Source organism: Lolium perenne, chromosome 1, assembly GCF_019359855.2.
Source record: "Lolium perenne isolate Kyuss_39 chromosome 1, Kyuss_2.0, whole genome shotgun sequence".
NCBI classification, from domain to species: Eukaryota; Viridiplantae; Streptophyta; class Magnoliopsida; order Poales; family Poaceae; genus Lolium; species Lolium perenne.
Genome location: NC_067244.2, coordinates 129,740,932 through 129,760,186, shown reverse-complemented (window position 1 = coordinate 129,760,186; position 19,255 = coordinate 129,740,932). Strand labels below are relative to the sequence as shown.

Genomic DNA, 19,255 nt, shown 5'->3' with positions numbered 1-19,255 from the left:
TCATGAGCACTAGTGCTCTCAGTTTTTAAAATATTTAAAAATTAAATTTCTGTATTTCAAAAAATCATCACATTTATTCCATGAATACATACACATATTATGAATAATCATGCAAAGTTTCGGTAGAAATTACATTGTATTTTGAGCTACATGAAAATAACAAATTTGTGGCTACGTATACACGTATATGTTTGTCAGAAATTTGTCTTTTTTGTATAGCTAAAAATATAACATATTTTTCTTCAAAATTTCTACCGTACCTTCAGAATGTTTATATATATATGGGTATTTAATTTCATATTTTTTCAAATCCAAAAAAAATTGATTTTTAAAAATCAGGAGCACTGGTGCTCATGTGTCAAATACACTTTTCGCGAAAAAAACTAAAACCGGAGCCTAGGCAGGCCTACCCGGAAACGCTGCAGGGCGAGCGGCGGAGATCCGAGATGCCTGCCCAGAGGGCGAGCGGCGGAGACGCCGGTTTCGTGGCAGCCATCTCTGCATCTCACCGGCAGAGATTCCACGGCCGTCGCCGGGGCGGCCGGGTAAGCTTGCTCGGCGCCAGTGCCCGCTCCCGCCGGCGTACTGCACGCACCGCCCTCGCTAGCCTTTCGGTATGTAGCCTTCGTGTCCTTTCCGCGTATGCCATTATGCCGCACTGCGCTCCTTGCCTGGTTTAGGCCCTGTTTGTTTGGCCTGCAGCTTTTGAAAAGCAGCTGTAGCTGTTGAGCTGTGGAAAAGCAGCTGTAGGAAGCAGCTGTGAGAAGCTGAGATTTGATGTTTGGTAGGAGTACTGTGGATGGCTGCTGTTGCTGGTAAGAAGGATGAAATGTCTGAAATGCACCTGAATGCTGAAGTTGTATAAATACTAATTTGACACGAATTAGCTAATTCTAACTATTTTTTCATATTAAATATAAAACATCTCATATATTTAAAGATAATAAGAGAGTATCTTTGGTTAGGCTAGGCATTTGGCATTATCTTAAATACATTTCTTAGGCTAAAATAATTTTAAATACGTTTTTAACCAGAATATATTATCTTAAATTACATGTTTCTTGGGCTAAAATAATTTTAGAGGGAATACACAGATCTATACACACATATCTCAAATTTTGGAATCACACACAGATCTATACACACATATCTCAAATTTTGGAATCATCCATGTACAGAAAAAAAGGAGAAATGGTGGGACTGCCGGAGAAGAACTCGGGGATGATGGCCGATCTCGGGGATGGTGGCTCGGGGCGGCGTCCAGAGAACTGCGGTCAGGGAGCAACTGGCGCTGGCGGTCCTGATGGCCCGGTGGTGCACGCGGAACTCCTGGAGGTCGTCGAACCGGCTGGGGAGCGGGACCGGCGATGGGCGGAGCTCCAGCGGACTCGTCCTCTGCAGAGAGAAGAGTGTGGTGGCCGACGGGGACGAGCTCCGCCCGCCGTGGTGAGCGGCGGAGGAGAGACGGTGAGGCCGCACCGGCTCGAACACTTCCTGTTGCCGGCGTGCGCCCAGTCGATTCGCCGCGAGCTCGACAAGGTCGGGAACGGAGAGGAGGAGGAGCCCTTGTACGTCGGCGGCGGGATCTGTGTCGATGAGGCTGGGGAACGGCGGCGGCGGCCAGGGCGCTGCAACCCTAACCCTAGCCGGCCAAGGATAGGAGATGGGGATGAGGGGGGAAATGGGGTCGGGAAGGAGGAGGTGTCGGGCTGATTGGGGATTGCAAGGGCAGATGGAAATATATATATGAATGGCATTGTTTTCGTGATTATTGCGAAGTGTAGGGGGTATGTTGGTCCAGTGTATGTCGGGAAGCAGGACAAAGCTCGGGAAGCACCTCGCCCGGTGCTTTCGCTGCTTTTCAGCCTTGCAGTGCATTTGGCGAGAAGCGATTCTCCACCACGCTTTCCTATTTCTCGCTGTTTGTTTGGGCTTCCGCTTTTGCAGCCTAAAAGCAGAAGCAGAAGCCCAAACAAACGGAGCCTTAATCTCTCAGCGGCTTGATTGATGCTCGCTTCTGCATCCAACCTGCCGTCTGCCTGTATTTTCTCACGAACCAACTAGATTTTACCGCTAGATTCAGAACACAACTTGCCATTTGGCACTAGAGATTTCAATTGTTTGTTTAGGTTGAGCCCAATAATTTCAGGGAGAAGCCCCAATGTACAAAGATTAATCTCAGTGAAAAAACCAAGTGCAGAAGATAGTGGTATGACCGTATGAGATCCATTTTTATTGCTGCAACTTTTGGTTACAACCTGCAAACTCAAGAAACACACGCGCCGACGTTTCACGGCACGTTACATACACTTACATCTTATTTCTTCTACCGGTATATAAATAACCAAGCTGCATCTCTCAAATTTCATTTTAGCTCTATCGATCCTTCAGTGCAAACCCTTTTTCTGAATCTTGACCGTTAGACAATTACTTTGGTGTCAGGATGTACATCTTGCAGTCATGAGGCGCCACCGAGGCGGATATTTGCCCCTCCGATGAACCGGGTGCTTGCCCAGCGGAGGATGACGAGTGCTGTACAAGAACACAAAATTTGTTGTCTGAACCCGGGAATATGCAGTGGATTGTTAGAATAAGCACCGAGCTCTGAAGAAAGTGAGCTTACCGCCCATAGATCACGAACAGTGACGGTGGCGGATGCAGGAAGCCCAACGCTTGACCAGTATGCAGTGATGGTTGCCTGGTACCCCTGCCTGTTCCATAGAACCACAGCCTTCCTGTTGCCGCTGAGCGGACCAGCCCATACCTACAAATAATCACGGAAATTTCACTTTCAGAATCTTGCTAAAGCTTTGTATTGCTGTGCTATAGCTCAAACTTCGTCGTGGTCAGGGCCGGCTCTAGGATTTGGAGGGCTCCAGGGCGAACTTTATAAATGAGCCCTATTTAGGCTGCGTGCATGCTAGATGGGCCTAATTTTTTTTCTTCTACCTTTTCCTATATGCACTGTGCTAGAAATAATGGGCCCCCGTTTTGGTTGGGCCCCGGGCGGTCGCACTTCTTGCCCTGGGCCAGAGCCGGCCCTGGTCGTGGTACTTAGAGGTTTGAATTGGTTGTGTGCATCGACTAATGTAGAGGTCGGGGTTATACTCTCCATTTTCAAAAAAAAACTAGGAGGTTTGAATTGAGCAATACCTCCAAACCATTATCAGACTGCACCTTCTTTCCCTGGACGCCTAGGCTATCTGTTATGACAGTTGTAGTTTGAGTACACTGAAAATCCCATATTAAGAAGGTATCATGGGCAAGTAAGTGGAAGAGAATACTTGCCTTGGTTGACGGCGATGACCTCAGAGTTACTGATTATGTTTTTTGTCGCCTGGTTCATCGAGCGCACATCGCACCCGATCAGAAGTGGGGCCTACACAACTCGAACCAGTATTGCAGTGAGAAAATGCCGGAAAATTGAGAACTGAAGCGACAATGTTAAATGCATATGGGAAAATAAGTACCTTGGCAAGTGCCCAGATGCTGAAGTGCGAGCGGTACTCAGCTTCAGTCATCCCACCATTCCCAACCTCAAGCATGTCAGGATCTGAGATTGGAGCAGGACATCGTCAATTGATCAGTTCAATTCTGATAAATGTTTAGGCAATTGCCAATACTGGTACAGACTCGTCTGAAACTGTTACCGTTCCATCCACCAGGTCCAGCGTAGGCGGCCCACTTGTCATTCTGGTCCGCGCGGGATGTCATGCTGGAGTAACAAGGTAACTTATGATCAATCCTGCTAATTCTAGTACTCCAATGAACAGTTGATGCAATGAGCAGCACCTGACCCAGTTGTCGGCGATGTCGTCAGTTGTCCTCCAGCTATTACCCATGCTACCTGCCCATGTAGCAGGGTTTTCTTTCCCCCTAAACAGCAACCGCACAATAGAATGAAACAGTAATGTTTGATGTTGCTACTGTCCATCCTAAATGTTATGAAGAGCAAACTCACCATTCACAGAGCGAGAAGAAGATATTCTTTCCGTATTTCTTCATGGCATTGCTCATTTTAGTGTATCTGCATGAGCCATGGCAATTTACTTCGCAATGTAAAACATCAGACCCAATGTACTGGTCTTGCCGCAATCTGTGATATTGTTCTCCTTACCTGTCCATGACACTCCTGCCAGCAGGGTTGCAGTTGTCGTACTTCAGATAATCTACTCCCTGCGGTTGAGAAGGCAAGAATTAATACAGCATCAAGATTTATGGTGTCAGTGGGTGCCTGGCATAGCCATAGGGTAAGTAACTATTAGACACATACCCAAGACGTGAAGGTTTTCACATCTTGCTCTTCGTGATCAAGTGATCCTGGCATTCTGTTACTGCACGTTTGTGTCCTGCCATACACGGTCCCGGTTAGTTTCAGTTTCATTGCCGGTTTTCATTATACAAATTCCAGTTTTCTAGGCCTATGTTTTAGTTGCCTAGAGTGTGAGAACCGATTAGTCTTTTTGCTATGATGAATTGGATAGCTAGCATACCCAGCATCACTGTAAATACCAAGCTTCAACCCTTTTGCGTGCACATAATCTGCAAGCGCTTTGATGCCAGAGGGAAATGTTTGCTTATTCGGAACCATGTTACCCTGAGAGGTAGTGATACAACATTGTCAATACTGACATCAATAACATTAAATGATATTCATATGCATAATTCTCCGCTGCTAAAACGTCTTGAAACATAGTATGCACAAGCACATGATTTATTTTGCACAATAGCAGTTAACAATTATCCCTGGATGTCCATGGCTAGATTAGATGAATTTCTTGAATCCTATAAAAGTATACTTTCACCGTTGTGAAAATGGTATAAGTGGTTAGCTATGCTTTTCTGTCAATTTTATCTCTATACCTGGTAGTCCCTGTTCAGTTCTGCCCAGCAATCATCTGAAACAAGAGGCGGGAAACATATTTGAGTAAAATTAACATAATGTCAAAAAATATTGCAGTAATTATGCCTGACATGGCATGTGAGACATGGTTCAGAGAGCAGCCCATACCTATGTTAACATACTGATAGCCCAATTTCGCCAGACCAGTGTTGACCAGTGCATCAGCTGAAGAAAAGAAAAGCCAGTAAGCTATAAGAAAAGAGCCTAGCATATAACGGTAGTGCAATTTGACACCATGAAATCCATCGCACTATTGTTGTAATAGGACCAACAACCTAACTAGTGACTCGGTGGTCCGAGCACTAACTAAACCATAGTGATGTGTCAATGGGGTCAGCACAATAGGAGCAGGTGAATGGAGAATGCCTCCTCTTATTAGAACTGGGTAGTTAGGCTGCAATAGTTGGAAGTCTGACCCAACTTGTTAGCTCAAAAGTCCCTACCCTGTTATGCCCATCTATGACCAATTGAATTTATTTATCCATGGGACCGCAGATATTTGAGACTGATGAGATGATTATTATATCCAGGCATCCAGCCATGAAAACCTGATCTATATTTGCTCAGATATCTGACCTCCACATTCTGTGAAGTGTAAGATCCTTAGTGAAGTGTGAACCTAAACGATTCATTCATCCTAATCCTCATCTGACAAAATAGTTCCTTAGATAAAAATAATCAACTGGGTCCCTTTCGCTAATGATCGGTTGGCCTTAGATGTGGTTATGGGGTGTTCATCACCCCTCATAAACATGACAATCAATGTTAATTCCCATCAGAATTCTGCACGGGTAACGGGTCTATTCATATTTAGGATGATAAATCCTGTCCATATCTTGTCGCTACAGAATTATGTAGCACATGTGGCATGTGAGGTTGTTGGCGAAGAAACGCCTTTGTTTTAATGTAAGTTTAAAAGGCGGAAAAGAAGCAACTCTGAATCATCCAAAGGGAGAAAAAAGGTCCCCCGATTGATGGATGGTGGCATGATTCCTAGATCCGATCGAGCTGATGCTGCTTAAGGAATAAAGCTTGGACGGAGATTTTGGAAGAGAGAATATGGCAATGTGCTGCTCGACCAACTTGCTGCTTACAAAGCTGGAACAAACAACCAACAACTCGCCGCTCGGCAGCCAGTGAACTGGAGTGGTAGCTAGCTACGGAACAGCTTGTGCCAGCCGACAAGTGTGAGGCGAGGTCTTTGTCTCTTGGTGGTAACGCCCATGGCCGACACCTCCGACTCTATGCAAAAATCTCCGGTGTGTCCAGGCACCGATGACACGCCCCACAATAACCCGGTAGGTTGCATGCGGCGCCCGCGTTTCGTCCCGCAAAACAACTACGTAGTATTAGAGCAAAAGGAGATAGTCCTATTTCTAAATTAAAACTGAATTAAAACACGGTTAGACCAAACATCCAACCCGCCGCTTGCCACCTACTAGTGGCTTGAGGAGTCTTTGCCATGAATCATATCTTGTTTTTTTATGGAAAACACAAATAAATAGGTCCTTGGTCACCATCACGGATGCCTCAAATGGATGCTACCCTTCTGTTATAGGGTTCCGAGTTCCGAAAATGTTAGCAGTGATATACTATGAGATGTCGAAAAGCACAGCGGCTTAACAAGCGATTGGACATTCCAATGTGCATTGGACCGACTGAAAGTGGGATGGCACCATGGACGCAAAATTGCAGATAAAAAGAACCGCGAGAAAGCCAGTTCGGACAAAGAGATACACATAGTGGGAGTAGGAGCAAGTATTGCGTACCAGTCTCTCTGATGATATTTTCGTTGACGCCGCAGTAGAAGTGGTTCCAGCTGTTCCACCTAGCACACATTTTGAAACCAGGATTAGATTAAAATAAGGTAAAATTTCAAGAGAAAATCGTGACCCGTGACGAGGTTCGTCAAAAGAAAAATCTTGAAAAGTGACCAGGTTAGTCCAAGGAATAATTCCAACACATGCACACGAAGTATCATATTCATGAAACATCTTACACCATGAAAATATCATAATATGGAAACCTATATTTCTAATTAAAATGTTCAAATCAAAGTCAAAGAGCACAAGAAAGTATAATTAAAATTTTATTATGCCAATGGATTCGTCAGTCTTGTTCTTCCTGGGTAGAATTTCGAAAAGGAGATCCAGGTAGATTGGAAAATTCCTATGTTTTCTGTCCTTTGGAATTAAGGCCAAATTATTTTTTCTGAGTTTTTTCTTAACTTAATTTATTTGAACCTAACGGATGAATGGTGTGTCACCGTAGAAAATTTGCCTGGCATGTTATTCTCCATTTTCCACTTGAACCAAAGAAAAGAAGTGAGGAAAATGGCAGCAAATTATATAGAAATAAAAAAAGTTGCATGACACGTACATCATGATGAATTGATCGATGAAATGTCAGAACCGTACGGGCACGCAATCGAAAAAGATGTATGGTTGAGGTTGCATTTCACAGTTAAATACGGGGAAAGTGGAAAGGGATAGGGAAAGGGAAAGAGCATGGCTACGCGTCAAATCTTTTCTGTGTTCTTTGGGCTCGGTTCATGAACCCGCAGTTCTCTTTTCCCTTTACCTAAAACTATAATTAACACAAAGAAAGTCCCTGGCGCCCTAGGAAAGCTAGTAAGATACTTCTTCGGTCTCAAAATAAGCAAATCTACCCACTAAAATATGTCTAGAAATATCTATATCTAGACTAAATTTGATCAAAGTTCGAGTATGAAAGGAGGGAGTACCATATGTGAATATGGATGCTAGAAAAATAGCTCTTTACAGCTTGTTGCCGAGACTCTCACCACACGTGCGTGCCCAAGGCATTTATCTCACCTTACCGAGCCCAAATCTATCGATCTATGTCGACCTAGGAAGAAGAGGTGAAGAAAATGGGAACATGGTGTGCAGGAAGGGAAGGGACGAAAGGGACTTGAACCAAAGCGTCCAAAGCCAAGCGATGATGGAAGGAGCTGGTTGTGGAGTGGACTCAATCACTCGGTGGCATGGCCGCTGCAAAAGGCTTTTCGCTTCCGCTGCAGCCTGCAAGCCACACACATGCAGGCACACTAGTCTGTTTCCTCGCGCGAAAAGCTAGCTGCATGCCATCATCCGATGAGTTTTGAAAATTGAAACCGTATTATTTTTCAGGGCGTTTAAAGTACTTTGCTGGTTCGTGCAGATTGAGCCGTAGCTAGCTACCGTCGTCCGAATGCGCCGGGCGAGAGACGGAGAAGGGAAGATCGATGGCAGTGTAGCTAAGGCCTAAGATACGTAGTCTACGTACCCCATCTGCGGCGTCCTGCCGAGGCCGTTCTCGAACGCCCTCCGCCGCCGCGCCCGCAGGTAGACCGACGTCGCGTTCCCGTCCAGGGCCAGGCCTCTCCCGGTCCCAGACCCAGGCACCCGGGCTCCGGCCACCGCCGTCGCCGCCACGGCGAGCAGCAGGAGCAGCAGCGACGAGCTCGAGGCGCGCGCCATTGCCTTTCTCTTCTTCCTCCGCCGAGCAGGAGCAGAGGAGGTGGGGTGGGTGGGGCGGCGGCGGTAATGGCAGGCAGGAGGGCGCCGGTGAGGTGAGTGACTGCTCAGACGCGCTTGACAGGGGACCTTTTTATATAGGGCGCGCGCGCGCGCGGGCGGGGCATTCTCCGCTGATCTTGTTTGATCAAATCTTTGCTGTGTTGTGTTGGATCCCCCGACCACGTTCTGTTCACTCCTGTGCCTTGACTTGTGTCGCGGTGTTTAGCTATAGCCAATGAGCTGGCGCAACACTAGTAGCACGTACTACTTGTTTAATCTAGTGCTCGCGTGATGGCGTTTGGTGTCAGCGAGACAGAGCGGGATGCCGTGCGACTGGTGGAACTCCGGATGCCTTCGTCTCCATGGTTGTGGTCAAGACTACGAAGCAAAGCATCTACTGTTAATTTTACTACGCAAAAAAATAGATATGGACTACTTAAAATATACATATGGATAAACATTAATTTAGTAGAGACGTGCACATAAGCACAATATGGCACACATATACTCGCACATTCGCAGAGCTTCAATAGGCGAAGACACCATGCATGTCATCACTTGAGTCTCACTCTCGATGGTATAATGTCGTCTCATGCTCACACAAATAATCCGCTTTTGCATCCATGTTTGGTTGGGGGATACAACCATCTATCTTTCTAGCTACTAATCACCCACCCAATGGTTGGTTAATTAGCCCAAACATAAACTCTTTTTTGCTTTTAACAAAATTAATAGTCCCTCGGACTCATAATTATTGTGGTGCTCTTAGTTTAAAGTTGAACTAAAATCACAACACTTGCTATGAATTGGAGGGGGTAATATTGATGTTTTTTCTTTGAAACAAGACAAAAGATTAGACCCAAAAATACAACACCTACTTTCGCGGCATGATGTTACTAAGCGCTTTTGCCCCGGCGAGGCTCCATAAAGCCACCTCTTCTTTGATCTTCGCTAAAAGCATGTTGGTGGTTGAAGATTGGTTTCTAACAACCCAATCGTTCCTTTCCTTCGAAATTTCCCACGAAATGAGCATCGCAAGGGAAGCCACATCCTTCCTTAATTGCCCTCTTCTTTTGGATGACATCTACTCACCACTCCTTGACAGTTAGAATCCTGGTCCATTGGCTCGGTTGAATGTCAATGAACCCACACCATTCTTTTAAGCTTGTCCAAATTAGGGGAGGTAACGACATTGAAAGAGAATGTGAGCAGCCGATTCTTGAACTTGGTTACACAACTCACAAAGGCAACAATTTGGCAATCCCTTCTTATGGACCATATATGTGGTCCAAACTCATATTTGGAGCACTAGCCATGATAAGTTCTTGCATTAGGGAGGTGCCCAAGGTTTCCAAACCATTGAGGGAATCAGAGAGGTGGTGTGACCCATAAAAAATGCATCTTCTAGGCCGAATAAGCCGAATAGATTCCACTTTTTCTTTTTCCAAACTTCCATGCAATCGTATGCGGTGTGTCATGATAAATGTGGACACCTTGGAGTATCTCACAAAGCTTGTAGAATTGTGTAATTTTCTCCACCGAGAGGCCATTTTGGGTGTTGATGTGAGACACCAAAAGTTCATTGTCCAAAGCTTTCTTCACTGTGCACTTCTTTTCTGAAGCAATCTCATATATTTTGAGGGCAATATCTTTGGGCAACATTCCATTTAGCCAAGCGGAGCCCAAAAAAATTATCATTCTCTCCATTTCCAACGGTGAACACTGTGGACGTTGTGAAGATGTCATGATCTTTCAAAGTGCAAGGGTTACCAAGCCTCACCAATGGCTTGGCATCCTCCGCCCATGCATTCCATAGCCATCTCAATCTAAAATCGAACACAAATTTGGTGAGGTTGAGGATTCCAAGACCTCCACAATCCTTTAGCTTGCATACTTGCCCCCAATTAACTTTACACTTTCCTCCAGAGACCTTATCGCAAGCCACCCATAGAAAGGTCCTTCTAATGCTATCAATTTCAAGAGCACCTCAATAGGCACATCAAGCATGGTGATTTCATAGATAACAATGTTAGTAGAACCGTTTTGACAAGCATCATGCGGCCGATCATTGTGCATGCTTGCCAATCCAAGGGACAACCTTACCGGCCACTCTATCAACAAGTTGTTGAAAGTTTATACCTTTTAAGTGGGTGACAGACAATGGGAGGCCAAGATATTTCATTGGAAGGAGGTTCTTTTGGCCCGAACGGCTTGTAGATGTTCATCAAGATCAATGTCATCATAACGTATAGGTGCAACTTTCCTCTTTGAACAATTGATGACAAGGTCGATGGTGATTTCAAAAATTAGTCAAAGTGGTTGCAGGAAAGTTGATATCATCCTCAATGGGGGCCACAAAATTGCCGCGTCATCGGCATAGAGAGAGGTGTGGATTGTTGGAGTTCTTCCACCAATTGGATGAAGGCGGCCTTGCTTGGTAGTCCTTTGGGACAATGTAGTGGAGCCGGTCAATGGCCAAAAAAAAGAGGGGTGAGAGATCTCCTAGTCTAAGGCCCCCTTACATGCTTTATTGGGTCTCCGACGACCCCATGGAGGAGGAACCTAGAAGATGACGTGGAGAGAAGCGCCAAAATCCATTCTCTAAATCTTGGTGGTAAACCAAATTTTTGAAGAAAATATATCAAATAATCCCACCTCACGAGTTCAAAAGATTTCTTTATGTCAGGTTTGAAGAGGAGAGCCACCTTTTTTATTTGTGGAGTTTCCTTGCCAAATTCCTCACATAGTGGAAATTATCACGAATGCTTCTCTTATTTCTGAAATAATTTTCACTTTGGACACGATGGTGGACATGTGAGAGGATAGATGAGAAGCCATCATCTTGAGATTAACTCATCAATGGCATGTATGAGGCTAGTGGGCACACACTTAGAGATGTCCTCGACGCCATCTTCCTTCAGAATGAGAGCTATATTCATGGAGTTAAGAAAAAGCAAAAGAGGGTAGAAAATTGGTTGACCATGGCCATGATGTCATATTTTACAATGCTCCAACAATCCTTGAAGAAGGCACCCGTAAAGTCGCCCGAATCCGAAGCTTTACCACTAGGGGTACCATTGACCGCAGTCTTTATCTCTTCCTCCGTGAAAGCTACATCAAGACCATTACAGACATCTTGTGGCGTGTGGATCACGTTCCAATCGAAGTAGATAGATCAGGGCGAACCTTTTTTATGATATTCTTGATGTGTCGTTGAATGATTTCTTTCTTATGGTCGTGGTCCATGACCCATCCATTATTGTGTTTGAGGCGATGGATAAGGTTCTTTCATATTCTTGCATTGACGCGGAGGTGGAGATATCTAGTGTTTGCATCTCCCTCTTTAAGTTTTGTGTCCCTCGAACTTTACCTCTTTCTTGTTTTGTCAAGCTCTGCCAAGCCAGTGAATCTTCTCTTTAATCTCTCTCTCTCTCTTTAATATATATATATATATCTCTCTCTCTCTCGCACTAAGGGCTTTAGATTCTTGTGCAATGTCAAGCCTAAGGATGACCTCAAAATCCATGTGAAGCTCAACTTTGGCCTTAGAGAAGAGGGAATTGCTCTACTTGAAAAAACTCAACATGTTCGTAGTTTTCATTCCAAGAATTGGCGACCACTTCCATGAATCTGGGCATCTTGCCAAGAAATTCAAACCGGAATGACATCGCCGGGCAATGAGGCATGTATACTTGCGTAGATAATGCAGCCATCTCCTATTTCTTCCGCGTCATCTATATATATATATATAAGATTAAAATTTTGTAACGTTTAAAATGAAGTAAAATAGTTTCACACTAGAAGATGGTATCTAAGATATATCCTAGCTAATTAAAGCGCACAACGATTTTTTTCTTTATCCTGAACATTCTTTGAAGTCAAGAAAAAAACTATATAGCTCCATCGAAAGAAGGTTAACGATTGAACTATTGTGCACAGCCTAAAAATGATATATTGGAATCAATGCATGATGGTGCATCTATCACACGTAACAAATGTTTGAAGGTTGCTAATTATTTGTGCATAGAAGAAGAACATCAATTAGTTACACTAAAGATAGGAGAAGACAATCGATACTCGTAATATATCCTTTTCAATTTGAAACGAAAAAGATAAACAAAAAAATATGTTATGTCTTGTGTGCACGGAGACACTGGTTTATCTCAACTTGTGCGCACGTTTTGGGACCGGCCTAGTCCTCTTGAGTCCCTCCTTACTGGTTGATGCAATCCATGTATGTTTAATTTGGTTACACGCTGTTGTTGACAACCATGATAGGCATTTCATGAACACGAAGTTTCACTTGGAGTTTGATCTAAGGACAATTCAAGTCTATAAGGCTTGGATAGCAAAGTTTTGCGCATAAGATGTGAGTGACCAAAGGGATGAGAGACATCTAAACAGATCAACCCACCAGCCGAAGCTCGTTTCCATGCCGCGAGGAAAAGCAAGAACCACTCGTATTTTACCTTATTCCTTCTATAATTTCCTCTTGTTCTCTAGAAAAAATGACATGATTCCATTTTCGGTTATTTTCATGGCTCCCTCCCTGGTACCCTCTTCAAATATCTTTAGAGAATATTGATCAAACATATTTCGTAGTATAAATGAATTTGTGTACTGGAATAGGTAAAGAAATCCCGCTAGCAGTCCCTTGATAGTTGGTTAAATTCATTAGTGTTTTTATACTTGAAAGTTAATAAAATTAAGAGAGACCCGATTTAGCCATGCACGACTTTATTCAAAGTGGCATCATTGTTAGTTTGAACGAAAGTAGTTAAATAAAATGTTCAGTAAATGTCGAAAGCCAGGTAAGTACTTATCCAACATACAACACAATTCTTCTAGCCAATGCCTTGACGCATAGATGGTTGGCCGATGTTGCTCATATCTGCTAGTCTTTTGCAAATGAAAAATTCAGCCACTGTGTTTTTTCAGATAATGATAGGATACGATGTATGTGGTGGGTGCATGGGTGGGCTAGTGGCCAGGCAGAGAAATATCCCATACCACAAAGCTGGATTTTTTTTAACCTAAAAGCGGCGGGATAAATCCGTCGTTGTCTCCGTTCCAACGCCTCACAAATCACAATTAATTCAGAGATTTGCCAGTGTTTCGGCGGTAGAGCGTTCAGACAGCGTCATTGAGCTCAGTGGACAGCAGTAGTTAGTGGAGGATGTTACCATGCCATCATATCGCTTCGCTGCAATCCTCCATCAACAGCTCGAGCAGCCATGCCAAATCGGAGCCCTGCATATGATAGTGGTGCCTAGCAGCTGTAGTGGAGGTTCCAAACGATGAAATTGGAGGGAAAAAGTGAAGGAGCAAGCAGATGATAGCAAGTAGGAAGTTGGCCAACGACGTCGGGGGACCCTAGCATGCATGCATCAGCTGCGAGAGGTCAACGTCGGAGTTGACCTCTGCGTGCTCGATCGGCGTCGTGGATGTCCCATCTATCAGCCGCCATTTTTATTGTTTGATTTGAAGCTGATCGATCGATTATTGTGAATCAGATCTTATCGTGTCCGAGCACTAAATTGCGCCGTACGCGAGATGGTGATAGTCAACTGAATTAGCGATCTTTATCGTGTTTCTGTTTATGCACTTAATTTAAGTTTGTCGTGTCTATATTCGCCCCTGCAGCCTGCACAGGGTCGCAGAGAGTATCCATCCATAAAGAAACGAGACCCATGAAAACTAGTACCTAGGACATATTATTATAGAATAGAAGAAGCTAAATGAACTGTAAAACCTGCGTCGGGTGAGATTCGAATCTGGACTGCGGGTAGCTACCAACTCTACCATCTACCCGTCCGGTCATTCTCCAGGACATGCATCCAAATTTGCTAGGATCCGAGTAGAAATTGGAGGGCGATGGTCCACAATCAGTTTGTTTCGATCTTAGCCACGACCGCGACGGTTAGCATCGACCCATCACGTACGGATTCACTGTCGTAATCTACATTCTTGTTTTATTTTCGAACGGGCGGGCAGTGTCGTCGACGGCGCGCGAGCATAGGCAAAATCCTCGTCTGGCCAAAAATGGGCGCGTCAGCTTCTCGCCGGGTCGCTCTCGAGAGAGCCGAAACAGGACGAGTTTTTGCACTGGTAGCGGACCGCTGACAGCGGCTCGGCTGGGGAAGGAGACGAGTACGAGTTTAGCCTTGTCGACATCGACATGTCAGTCCTGAGTGACGCTCGAAAACTCGCTTGCACGGTACCGGCGATGCGACGCGACGCGCGCGGGTTCCAGACTCCAAAGTACTACTGCATTATCTTCTCTGATGAGTGGTGAGTGGTGACGGCACGGCAAGGTGGTGAGCGGCATCGTCAGAGCCATTCCTGCCGGCAGGTTCGCTCCTGAACAGGCAGGGTGTTCGAGTCTGCTTCGTGTTCACCTGCTCTCTTGTCAGAGGCCAACTACCCGCTGCAGCCTGACGTCCGACCATGCTGAACTGGGGACACGTACAGGAGAGGCGTGTCGCTAGACCAAGGAACGAGTTCGGACTCCGATCAGACCGACAATTCCATCCCTGCAACGAACAAGGCGCCGCTCCCGCTGGAGGAAACGAGCCGAGAATCGCTCCGATTCATCAGTCACTCGAGCTCGTGATTAGGGATTACCCAGTCCGTAATAAGCATGCATGCAGCCGGCGATCACGCTCTCGAGCCGTACGTCTCTGCGTAGTACTGTAGCAGATTGCTACTATACTGTATACTCCCCCAGTCCCCCTCCGGTCGAATCCAGCTTAATTAAATCCCCCCTTATCCATACATGCATCATCTCCTCCTGCCGTTGCCTACTTGCGCTGGAAAACATGTCGTGTACGTTCATCCACACACCGACCGCACGGCAACGTCGTACATCCATCCATCTATCCGCTACGTACCTAGTTGGCTACTAGTACATGCCACCAAGGCGTGAACGGATTGGATCGAATCAAAATTCGGAAAAATGGAATGCTGCAGATTGGAATGCAGATAGCTAGTATCGTATCGTGGTTTTCAATGGAAAACGGGGCAGGCTTGCGTTTTTTTTTTTTTGAAACGGAGGTAAAAGCTTTGCCTCATTCTATCAATTAAGGAGACATTTTACAAAGAAACAAGACGGATACTTTACAACACGACTACTCTCGCGGTATCAAAAGACTCACAAGCTTTGCCCCGCGGCAGGCAACCCATAGGTTTAGCTCATTTTTGATGTTACCAAAAACCACCAAAGGTGGCGCATGTTTGTGCGGAAGATCCTAGCATTCCGCTCGTTCCAAACTTCCCAAGAGGTGATAAAAACAACGGATGCAAACCCCTTCTGGTTCGGCGTGGACGCTCCGGTCATGAGGCTCCACCATTCTTGAAGAGACATGCATGCCATGCGTGGAGGTCAATGAAATATAAACCGAGCCATGCCTTGAGAAGGCCCCAAAGTCTTTGGGTGAACCAACAATGGAGAAGGAGGTGGTCGATGGATTCCGCATTCCTCGAACAAAGAGGACAATTGGTATTGTTGGGCCACCCTCTCTTTTGCAAGGGATCCGCCGTCCATAGCCTATTTTGAAGTGCAAGCCAAGCAAAGAACTTGACTTTGGGCGGCGCCCAAGTCTTCCACACGGACCTCCTAAAGTTGGAACTGGTGGCACCAAAAAATTGTGCTTTATAGGCCGATGCCGCCGTGTATTGACCATCCTCCGTGAGCGTCCAAGAGATAGTGTCCTCCAAGTTCTCATCAAAATTGTAGTCATATAGTTTAATCCAAAGATCGACGAATTGCTCAAAGTGAGCAATGGTGAAATCTCCGTCAATGTGGATCATGGCAATCCAAGCATCATCTTTCATAGCCTTGTTGACCGTGCACTTCTTTCTCTTGGACTCCGCAAAGATGAGGGGGGCGATGTCTTTAGGCTTATTACCATGGAGCCACGGCGCTTCCCAAAATTTAGTTTTCAAACCGTTTCCAACCACAAATTTTGTGGAAGCATAGAAAAGGTCCATGTCCACCTCCGTGCGGGGGGGGGGGGGGGGGAGTTTCCCCACCTGAATATATTGAAAAAAAGGGGCAGACCCCAGGGGAAAGCCGTTACAGCAGAGAAGAGCTGGGACAAGGGAAGAAAAAGGAGAAAGGAAGAAAGGAAAAAAAACATGGGGAGCGCGTGCAGCTAGGGTTCAGGCCGCAGGGTGCGGTGCCAATCTCTAACAGCAGCACGCAAGTCTAGAGGGAACCTGCCAGACCAAAGCACGGCATCGTCGCGGCACAATTTCAGAAGCAGCCGGAGCGACGGAGCGGAAGCGCGGAAGACCGACACAGTGCGCTGCTTCCACAGATGCCAGCAGCACAGGACGAACGCCGGCGCCGTCGCGGGATGGATGGAGCTAGGCATCGAGAGGAGATGTATCCCCCAGACATGAGCGTCAGCAGGGATGACGACGCCGATCGCGGCCAACCCAAATCTTGTTGGATCCGTCCACTCTAGCCAAAAAAAAAAAAAGGATGTTAGAGATAGAAATTTGGCGCTATAGATGTTAGAGTATCCTTTTACCCTTTTTATCCAAAAAAATAAACTAATTTGATAATGTCATAGATAAAAATTAGTTTATTTTTTTTGGATTAATTAGGGTACAGCCGTATAGCGGTATAGGGTACTCTAACGATGAACCACTTGTTGCATCACTACTTGGCGCACATAATAGCTAACTAGCCCATGACCCCATGATTGATTGGATATCCAACAATCTTTGTAGCTTCATCTCCAAGGAATCATCTATCTTGTCTACGAACGTGTGTGCACACTGCATGCGCTGATCGATCTCCGCGACATCTTTCATCGATGACGTGGTCCAGTTGAACTGTTCCTGCATATTTCAACTTTAGGTACCAGCACTAGATAGTGCCGGACAGAAAGTTCAGACCAATTTTAGGTATCATTTGCCTTTTATCTTTGTGCCATTCAGCTTCGACCAGATGGCAATTGTTGGCGTGACAGAAAAGTGGCAATCATCTTAGCATACAGATCAGTTATCCACAGCATCACAGCAATGTGGAAGTGTCATTCAAATTGGAACTCCTTTTTTTGTTTAGATATATAGCAGATGCAGAGTACACGGGATTTCTGGATGAGTGCGTAGCTGACAAGTTAACGAAGCTACTGACCGCTTTTCATCTATATAGCTCTCTCTCTCCCAGGCGACGGGCCGGTGCGCATGCTGATTCTATGCCCAGACCCCGCGAGGCTCGCCTGCACTCTTCCCCACGTCTTCTTTGGGAAGGTTGGCCGGGCCTTGACGGTTGAGGTGGAGGGGGACGAGGCCCAGGCGGGGTCCCGGTCTCCTCCCCTCGACCCTTCCCAGTCCCACCACGACGATGACGCTGACGATGACGACGCTTCCTCCGATGGAGACTCTGAGGATGACTTGGGAGGCGACGGCGGGGTCCCCTCCCCACGTCAGCCTCCTAACGCTGACGTGGGGGCAGGGTCTCCGGCAGTCCTGGACGCCAGGCCGGGGGCGCAGACTGCACTGCTGGGGTCGGCGTTGGCTCACTGGAGCGCGCCGGCCAAACTGGGGACGTCCTTCCCGCGCGCCACCCCTGCTGACACGGTGGCGTCCGGCGGGCTGCACATCATGGAGTATGGCTCCAACTTCCCACTGGAGTCGTCGTCTGCGAGCGTGGGGTTGGAGGTGTGCCCCCCACAGTCGCCGAGGTCGTCGGGCCTGGTCTGCTACACGCGCTCCACGGGCTCTACTCCCACCTCGCCCATGGGCCCTGCGACCCCGGGCCCTACCGTCCTGGAGCCTGCCTCGGTCTTCCCCGACACTCCCGTGGCTGGAGCCAAGGCGAGGGCTCCGCGGCGTCAGCGCCAGTCCACCCAGCCGTCCCGTCACAGCGCTAGGCTCGCTCGTTCCCGCTCCGGGGCCGAGGCGATGGAGCCGACTGTTGCTGCGCAGGCGGAGAGGCGGGCGGCGGCCCGCAACCTCGACTCAGCAGTGGTACCCGTTGTGTAGACAGCGGGACAAGGAGCGCTTGGACGGCATGCTGGAGGATCTTCTTGCGGCTGCCCGCCGCATTTCTACACCGTCCAGCCTCTGAGTACACCTCTTGTGTGGGGTGTTGTATCGTCTTCCGTCGAGTGTTTGGGCGTGTTGTGCTTGGCCCAGCAGACTCGTGATGTGGGGTGTGTGCTATGTGTGTTGTATGTGAACTTTGTATGGATTTGGTTGCTTTATTTATAAAGCGGGGCGAAAGCCTGTTTCGAGGAATAACTAGTGGAAAACATGGTTTTCGTGCAAGCCTTTTATCGCGTGCCGTCTGGAGTCGCGACAAATGGCCTGGCCACGTCGTTCCGAAACATTTTGGAGCGCTCCGTGTCTTTTGTCGCGGGCCGTACCACGACCCGCAACAAAAGGGGTCTGAGGCTGGCCGTGGCCTGCTGGCACCCCTTTTGTCGCGGGTCATGGTACGACCCGCGACAAAAGGTCCAGGCCTATATATACACAAAGCCAGCCCCCCACCTTCCTACATTTTTTTTCTTCATGTGCACAAGAGGTGTTTGATGAAATGTTTGTGAGAATGCCACTTGATTTTATTTGATAAGATTTCTCCTCTTTTTGATCCTAAAAGGTTAGCAACTAATTTCTCGTATACATAGTCCGTACAATACTAATTTTAGCAAGGTGATTGCATCTGATACATAATTGTACTTATGATGCAGATGAGTCATTCATGGATGTACGGTAACCGATGTGCTCCCGCTTTCAGAGAGGGCGTGAAATCTTTCATGCTTGTGGCCGAGGCCAACAAGTCGAAGCAAGGTTTTATGTGTTGTCCATGTCTGAAATGTAA

At 46.5% G+C, this 19,255-nt stretch overlaps 1 protein-coding gene across 1 annotated transcript; it reads right to left on the bottom strand.

The window, feature by feature from the left end:
• Positions 1-2,212: 2,212 nt before the first annotated feature.
• Positions 2,213-8,513, bottom strand: LOC127301976 (alpha-galactosidase). The gene is made up of 15 exons (XM_071818494.1): positions 8,189-8,513; positions 6,673-6,731; positions 5,012-5,068; positions 4,864-4,898; positions 4,494-4,597; positions 4,274-4,349; positions 4,118-4,176; positions 3,962-4,027; positions 3,793-3,876; positions 3,651-3,715; positions 3,471-3,553; positions 3,289-3,379; positions 3,154-3,203; positions 2,624-2,764; positions 2,213-2,532 (listed from the first exon to the last, which is right to left on the bottom strand). Exons 1-15 carry the CDS (start codon positions 8,380-8,382, stop codon positions 2,428-2,430), a joined length of 1,269 nt encoding a protein of 422 aa, XP_071674595.1. The 5' UTR covers positions 8,383-8,513; the 3' UTR covers positions 2,213-2,427.
• Between the last annotated feature and the right edge of the window lie 10,742 nt (positions 8,514-19,255).